At 39.2% G+C, this 8,763-nt stretch overlaps 1 protein-coding gene across 2 annotated transcripts in view; it reads left to right on the top strand.

Moving 5' to 3' along the window:
* The first annotated feature begins 4,483 nt into the window (after positions 1–4,483).
* The window catches only part of LOC119776976 (protocadherin gamma-C5-like), a 124,893-nt gene continuing 120,613 nt past the window's right edge, over positions 4,484–8,763 (top strand). The window contains exon 1 of one of the 2 annotated variants that reach the window (XM_038275661.1): positions 4,484–7,074. In XM_038275661.1, coding sequence (XP_038131589.1) covers positions 4,660–7,074 — 2,415 coding nt within the window. In that variant the 5' untranslated portion in view covers positions 4,484–4,659. The remainder of the gene's footprint in view (positions 7,075–8,763) is intronic. The other variant, XM_038275685.1, reaches the window with a different exon arrangement.

Genomic DNA, 8,763 nt, shown 5'->3' with positions numbered 1-8,763 from the left:
TTATATCACATACTTTGGAATGAGAAATCACCAAGGGCCTTGCTTAAGCTGTATGGCTTAATTTTCAGTTACTGGTAGCTTAGAGTTAATAATTATGTGAATCTGAAATTACACAAAAATCCAGTTAATGAACCTCCTGTCATGGTATAAATCCTTCATTATACGGTAAATAGTACGTAAGAATAGTAAGGGTATTATGTCATGATATCAAAAAGGAGGAAAAGAATAATAAATGAATGTATTGAATACTGTTCATTTTGTCAATAACACATTTTGTTTGTCCTGCTTTTTAGTTTTCAATTGCTTTATTATGGTGTTTTATCGAAGTAGGGTTATATTGGTTCATCAATGAAAGAGCACCTCCTTGTTTCCCAAACAGCTGATTGGCTGCTGGGTTAGGGTAGTTACCATAGTGACTAGCCTGGCTAGTGAATCCAGCTTTGTGGTACCTGAAAGTCAGGGTTGAGGCTGAACTTGTCTCGCTAAACCGGTATTCATGCTTTTTGGTTCAGCATGCATCATAGAGCAGCAGTCTGTTGGTGAAGGAGGTCAGTATGCAGCTGAAAACATACATGCACTTCAGACAGGAGCATGATCCTCTCCAGGCCAGCAGACACCAGTAAAAACTTCTTACCAAGCTTCTATATATTTTCTAACATCTCATAATTCCACTGTAGAATACAGAGAGCATTGTGGGCGGTAGTGGTACTGTTAAAGGTTGTAATATATTGCAAGATGCTCTTAATATGTTTATATCACTCCTGTTGTAGAGGATGCTGGTGCATCTAAGGGTGCCTTGATAAATCAGAGGGCCACTTGGCTGTGATATATGTGGAAGTACAGACTGGAATGCTGTATTTACTCTTGGCTGATGTACAGGCTGAGGATCTGACTGAGAGTCCAGTTGTAATGCAACTTTTTGATTAAAAGATATCAGTTAGAGGTCTCTGACTCCTCTGGATCAGGTATATGATACTCATAGTCCACCAGACGACCCAGAAGCCTCCTGGTCATGCATGGATGGTGACTATACTTCTGAGTGTTCTCCTGTGAAGCTGTATCCTTTGGTGTTGCGATGTTGTTGGTGACCAATAAGCATCCAGCTCGAATGAGCAGTTGTAAGAGATGCATGTGCGTCTAAGTTACACTAATAGCAGAATCAATCGATAATTTAACCTTCCTCTGTCAGAGGGAATAGACTTTTTTTTCAGAATGTTTTTGCAGTGTGCCCACTGTTGTTAAGTACAAGGATATATCTAATCATTTTCCTAACGTCGCTGTCCATGGTGCTGCAGGAATCTGTTACTTTATTCACAACTTCTATTTTCAAATGTCTTTTTTAAATAAAAAATCTGTCTCATTCACTTGGAATATAACTGTATAATATTAATGTCAACCAAAAATGACTTTAATTATTAAAAGCTTAGATGGTATTTGTTTTTGTTTGACTGGCAAAGCTATTAATAATGCTTGTAGCTATACAGGTAAAAAAAAATCGAAACAAAATAAGATTCTATTTATTGGTTTTCAAAAATACTTAATTGTTTCACAGTTCACTTTCTTGAATATATATAAAAAATAAATAACATCCAATATAAAATATAAGAAAAAAATAATACTATTTACTGTCTTAATAGTATTCAAGATGGGAAACATTGCACTGTGAAAATATTCAATAATGAAAGGTTGTGTAGCTGTAAAAATGAGTTAATAAACTTATACCTCTTGTTTTAATTGTGGTATGATTGTTTTATTGTTGTCAATAATAAATGTGTGGCTGCTTTTGATTCATGTATCTATTTATTCAATCCAAAGATGGCTATGGTGTTAGGAACCTCAGAAATATATTTGGTATTAACATTCTTAAAGTTGAAAGAAATGTGTATTCTTTCTGAAACAACTCAGTTTTGTTATACAATTTGAAACCCAACTACTCCTTCATTTATACAATACAATGAAAAAACAAACTATTCACTCTAAGATATTACCTTTAGTTTACTCTAACTGCTGCTATTGATACACTATATTGCCAAAAGTATTTGCTCACCCATCCAAATTATTGGAATCAGGTGTTCCAATCACTTCCATGGCCACAGGTGTATAAATTCAAGCACCTAGGCATGCAGACTGTTTTTACAAACATTTGTGAAAGAATGGGTCGCTCTCAGGAGCTCAGTGAATTCCAGCGTGGAACTGTGATAGGATGCCACCTGTGCAACAAATCCAGTCGTGAAATTTCCTCGCTCCTAAATATTCCACAGTCAACTGTCAGCTGTATTATAAGAAAATGGAAGTGTTTGGGAACGACAGCAACTCAGCCACGAAGTGGTAGGCCACGTAAACTGACGGAGCGGGGTCAGCGGATGCTAACGCGCATAGTGCGAAGAGGTCGCCAACTTTCTGCAGAGTCAATCACTACAGACCTCCAAACTTCATGTGGCCTTCAGATTAGCTCAAGAACAGTGCGCAGAGAGCTTCATGGAATGGGTTTCCATGGTCGAGCAGCTGCATCCAAGCCATACATCACCAAGTGCAATGCAAAGCGTCGGATGCGGTGGTGTAAAGCACGCCGCCACTGGACTCTAGAGCAGTGGAGACGCGTTCTCTGGAGTGACGAATCGCGCTTCTCCATCTGGCAATCTGATGGACGGGTCTGGGTTTGGCGGTTGCCAGGAGAACGGTACTTGTCTGACTGCATTGTGCCAAGTGTAAAGTTTGTTGGAGGGGGGATTATGGTGTGGGGTTGTTTTTCAGGAGCTGGGCTTGGCCCCTTAGTTCCAGTGAAAGGAACTCTGAATGCTTCAGCATCCCAAGACATTTTGGACAATTCCATGCTCCCAACTTTGTGGGAACAGTTTGGAGCTGGCCCCTTCCTCTTCCAACATGACTGTGCACCAGTGCACAAAGCAAGGTCCATAAAGACATGGATGACAGAGTCTGGTGTGGATGAACTTGACTGGCCTGCACAGAGTCCTGACCTCAACCCGATAGAACACCTTTGGGATGAATTAGAGCGGAGACTGAGAGCCAGGCCTTCTCGTCCAACATCAGTGTGCAACCTCACAAATGCGCTTCTGGAAGAATGGTCAAAAATTCCCATAAACACACTCCTAAACCTTGTGGACAGCCTTCCCAGAAGAGTTGAAGCTGTTCTAGCTGCAAAGGGTGGACCGACGTCATATTGAACCCTATGGATTAGGAACGGGATGTCACTTAAGCTCATATGTGAGTCAAGGCAGGTGAGCAAATACTTTTGGCAATATAGTGTACATCACTGCATATCATTCTGGATGAGGAGTGTAGCAGCCCACATTCCCTACTGAGATATTCACTATTTCATTGCTTTGAAATGAAAGAGAGACATTTGGATTTTTAGTGTCATCTTCACTGAATGCAAAAACCTCTGGTTTTAATTTACTCTATCAAGCATTAGAGATGATTCTGGTGAGCTGTTTGGTAACTAAAGTGGTAGCTGTTGATGTTGACTCTACACTGAACGCCTGGCTCTCCTCTAAACTGCAAAAAGCTACAGACAGGGTTCTGTTTGAAGTGGGCCTACAAAATGAAGAATTAAGAACAATCTTCCAGGTGACTGATAAAGATTCAATGAATCAGAGACTGTCTGTAATAATGGAGGGCAATGGGCCACCTTCTTGTTCAGCTACAGTTATTGTTAACGTGGTGGTGGCACACAGCTTCCCTGAGGTGCTCTCAGTGTTCAGTGATTTTCCAAATGATAAGGAGTGCAACAATAACCTCATTTTTTGCTTAGTGTTGGCTCTGGCTGTAGTGTCCCTCCTCTACATTACTTGTTTGGTGGTTATTATATAAGTTAACTCTACAGATGGAGACAGTCTCGCATCCTGTATCACTCCAACCTCCCTGTGATTCCTTATTATCCACCACGTTATTCAGACACTTTGGGGACTCTGCAATGTTTGCTGGTTAATTTTAAGCTTTTTTAATTATTTTTTCTTAGCCATACTCTGGCTTAGATAATGATGGCAAAAATTATTTATTCATGTTTTGAATTTAAGATAATAGGATGTATATATATATATATATATATATATATATATATATATATATATATATATATATATATATATATATATATATATATATATATATATATATATATATATATATATATATATATATATATATATATATATATATATATATATACATCCCTAAATGTAAAATCAAGCAGTATTTTTTTTATCATTTCATGATTAAATTATTTGACCTTTTACTCTATGATGGCCAAGCGTGAAGCATGTTACAGGACGATGACATATCTGTTTTAATAGCTTAAATAATAGTTATTATTGTCACTGATACGCATATAAATACTTTTAAACCTTTTATATTATTTATTATTGACACTCCTGCTATTTCAATTTTAGACTCTGGGGGCCACTGTTAGTCTTCATAGAAATTTCAAGGCGATAAAAAGCAGCGAGTCCTCCATTGCCTCACTCACTGTGCCGCGGAGAGCTGGACGTTCGCTTTGTTTTCATCATTGATTTCTGCGCTCATATATCCGATGAAACCTTGGATACATGTAAAGAAAAAATAAACCAGAGGCTCTTTGGACAATCATTTCTAGTTTGGACCGACGTTTAACTGTACTTGGATATATATAAATTGAGGAATATGCCTTTTATCTTTCTGGAAGTCGTGGCCTTTAAATGGCAAGTACAAGCTTTCATCCTTGCTTTTTTTATTGAGTCCGCAGTTTGCCAGATCCGCTACTCTGTCCCGGAGGAAATGAGAAAGGGCTCATTTGTCGGAAATATTGCTGAGGACTTGGGTGTTGACGCTCAGAGGTTGAAATCCGGTGGGGCAAGAATCGTTAGCGGTGATAGCAGCGAGTATATTAAGCTGGATGTAGACAAAGGGAATCTGATCGTGGGAAACAGAATAGATAGAGAGCAGCTCTGTGGACAAACATCGCCATGTAGCCTGAATTTTGAAATGATTTTGACAAATCCATTGCAGCTGCATAGCGTTGTAGTTGAAATACTAGATATTAATGACAACGCGCCCGCATTTCATGAAAAGGATTTGCACGTAGAAGTCCTGGAATCTGCTCTTCCAGGGACAGAAATAGTACAAGTCAGCGCCACCGATCTAGATGTTGGCATTAACGCTTTACACGACTATGCATTGCATCCAAAAACAAATTTCAACATTAAGGTTCTCTCCAGTCCGAATGGTCAAAAATATGCACAACTGTATCTTTCTGAGGCTTTAGATCGAGAAAAGGACGGAAAGCTTATTCTACTACTCTCTGCTTTTGATGGAGGTGAACCAAAGCGATCAGGGAGTGTGAAAATACATGTCACTGTTCTGGATGCAAATGACAATGCACCCGTTTTTACGCAAAAAATTTTTAAAACATCTGTCAAAGAAAATATTCCAGAAGGATCATTATTGGTGAGACTGAGCGCAACGGATTCGGATGAAGGGAAGTATGGAGACGTTACATACCATTTTAACCACGTGTCCAATAGCATTGCTGAGCTTTTCCGTCTGGATGAAAATAGTGGTGATTTAACACTTAACGGTAAGCTTGATTATGAGCATACTAAATTATATGAAATAGGGGTTCAAGCAAAGGATCAAGGGGGGCAGAGCACATCCACAAATGTGTTTATTGAGGTACTAGATGTCAATGATAACGCACCTTTAATAACACTTACCTCGTTTTCTAACACCATTGCTGAGGATTCTCCGATTGGAACCACTGTCGCAATCATAAACGTGAAGGATTTAGATTCAGGTAAAAATGGAAAGGTTGATTGTTCCGTTGATGCAAATATTCCTTTCGCAATTCAGTCGTCGCTGAGGAATTATTACACCCTTGTCACAAACGGTGTTCTGGACAGAGAGCACAAACCTGAGTATAAAATCACTTTTACGGCTGTGGATGAAGGAGCTCCAGCTCTTTCGACAAACAAAACAATAACGCTGAGGATATCCGATGTTAATGATAATGCTCCCGTATTTGAAAAGGCTATTTATGAAGCTAATATCATGGAGAATAATTCTCCTGGTGTATCTGTGTTTTCAATAAAAGCACATGATGCTGATTCAGGACAAAACGCTCGGGTCTCTTACGTGCTTATTGATACAGAGTTTCATGGTAGCTTGATATCAACCTACATATCAGTGAATGCGGAAACTGGTGCTATACAAGCTGTCCGATCATTAGACTATGAGCAAATAAAATTAATAAATATTAAAATCAGAGGACAAGATGGAGGGTCACCACCTTTGAGCAGCAATACAACAGTGAGATTAACTATCCTAGATCAAAATGATAATCCCCCTCAGATTCTGTACCCAGTTCAGACTAGTGGCTCCGTGGTGGCTGAAATGGTGCCTCGTTCAGCAGATGTGGGCTACCTGGTGACTAAAGTGGTGGCTGTTGATGTGGACTCTGGACAGAACGCCTGGCTCTCATATAAACTGCAGAAAGCTACAGACAGAGCGCTGTTTGAAGTGGGCTTACAGAATGGAGAAATCAGAACAATCCGCCAGGTGACTGATAAAGATGCTGTGAAACAGAGACTGACTGTTATAGTGGAGGACAACGGGCAGCCCTGTCGTTCAGCTACAGTTATTGTTAATGTCGCACTGGCTGATAGCTTTCCAGAAGTGCTCTCGGAGTTCACGGACTTTCCACACGATAAGGAGTACAATGACAACCTGACATTTTACTTAGTGTTAGCACTGGCTGTGGTGTCCTTCCTATTCATTACGTGTTTGGTGGTTATTATATCGGTGAAGATCTACAGATGGAGACAGTCCCGCATCCTGTATCACTCCAGCCTCCCTGTGATTCCTTATTATCCACCACGTTACTCAGACACTTTGGGAACAGGGACTCTACCACACGTTTACAATTATGAGGTGTGCAGGACCACTGACTCTAGAAAAAATGACGTTAAGTTTGGAAGAGATGGCAGTCAAAACGTGTTGATAATGGACCCCAGTTCAACAGGGACGATGCATCGGATGCAGAGTGAGAAGAGTATCCTGGATGAACCCGACTCTCCTCTTGAGGTTGGTTATACATAAAAATTATGAAATGTTTGCTTTTTAGCCTTTTACTGTTTCCATCTATTTGGTTAAGGTTTTTGGCTTCTGTGGTGTATTCAAGGTGGTATAAATATTTATGTAATTTAACTGTTCTGTCTAATTGTATAGATAAAAGATCAATCGGACAATATATTATTTACAACTAGTAACCACAAATAAACCAAAACATCCCACTCCAAATAATGGAATGATATAGAGCAATATGCAATAAATAGAAAATTGATGAATCCCATACTTTTTTGAATCAGAACTCTTATTTTCTTTTTATATGTTCTTTTTTTTATTAATTTCTCATCACTAATAGTATAATATGTAAATAATTTGTATGTGTGTGTGTGTGTGGGGGGGGGGGGGGGTAGTTTGGAATGAGAAATCACCAAGTGCCTTGCTCATTCTGTATGGTTTAGTTTTCAGTTACTGGTAGCTGTAAGTTAATAATTCTGTGTATCTGAAATTATACAAAAACCAGATAATGAACCTCCTGTCATGGTATAAATCATTCTTTTATACGTTAAATAGTAGGTAAGAATAGTAAAAGGGTAATATGTCATGATCTAAAAAAGGAGGAAAACAATAATAAATCCATGACTTGAATACTGTTCATTTTGTCAATAACATATTTTGTTTGTCCTGCTTTTTAGTTTTCAATTCCTTTATTATGGTGTTTTATCGAAGTAGGGTTAAATCGGTTTATCAATGAAAGAGCACGTCATTTTTCCCGAACAGCTGATTGGCTGCTGGGTTAGGGTAGTTACCATGGTGACTAGCATAGCTAGTGAATCCAGCTTTGTGGTACCGGGAAATCAGGGTTGAGGCTGAACATGTCTCTCTAACCCAGTAATCATGCTTTGTGGTACAGGCCTCTGATTCAATTAGTCTGTCTAATAATGAAAGAACAGCTGCAGGTGGAGTTCTGTCGGCTGATTTTAATGCGGGCTGCGCTCCGCCGCCAGAGAAAATAGATCCACTCTTCTTCCCTTTATTTAACGTTTCCGCTACATTCATATTGATCCCAATCACAGTTCTCAATCAGCGATGCATTAGCAAGTGCGTGCGGGATTTCCTGTTTGCTGCGCAGTCTGCTCCTGTAAGATCTGAACAGGGATTGGAATACCAACACATTCTGGAATACTGGTGGTATGTGTCCCTGCAAGGGAGTTTAATTCGTTTCAGCGTCACAGCAGCAATCTGTTGGCGAACGAGCCCAAAAGGAAGGGGGGGTAATAAAGTGTGTGAATGGCCTCATTGCCGAAACTTTTTTGATTATTAAAATATTTTTTAAATGAAAAACATTACATAGATTGTACATAGACCCTAATATATTGTTTTCTTAAGCCACTGAAAAGCACTTATTAACTACTTGAGAGCAAGGAGCTGTCCAGCGATAACACTATCCATTCTATCTGGAAACCACTTAAAGGGTTACCTCACTCTCGCATGATGGATGTGACACGATTTACCGTAATGCTACGAATAGCCATTGAACGTATCCGAAGCCTTGCTTACACATTTAGACAGATTTTTGAGCGCACTGCACCAGACAAAATTGGTAAGCAAGTACAAGAAGTATCATAAGCATAGAGTGCACTAGATTATAAGATGTAGGGCCTACCATGAATTTAGGAGAAAATTTAAGAATTTTAAGTGCTCCCG

Source organism: Cyprinodon tularosa, unplaced genomic scaffold (assembly GCF_016077235.1).
Source record: "Cyprinodon tularosa strain WSP-4 unplaced genomic scaffold, ASM1607723v1 ctg973, whole genome shotgun sequence".
NCBI classification, from domain to species: Eukaryota; Metazoa; Chordata; class Actinopteri; order Cyprinodontiformes; family Cyprinodontidae; genus Cyprinodon; species Cyprinodon tularosa.
The sequence above is the reverse complement of the archived record's forward strand: the minus strand, read 5'-3'. Positions and strand labels throughout refer to the sequence as shown.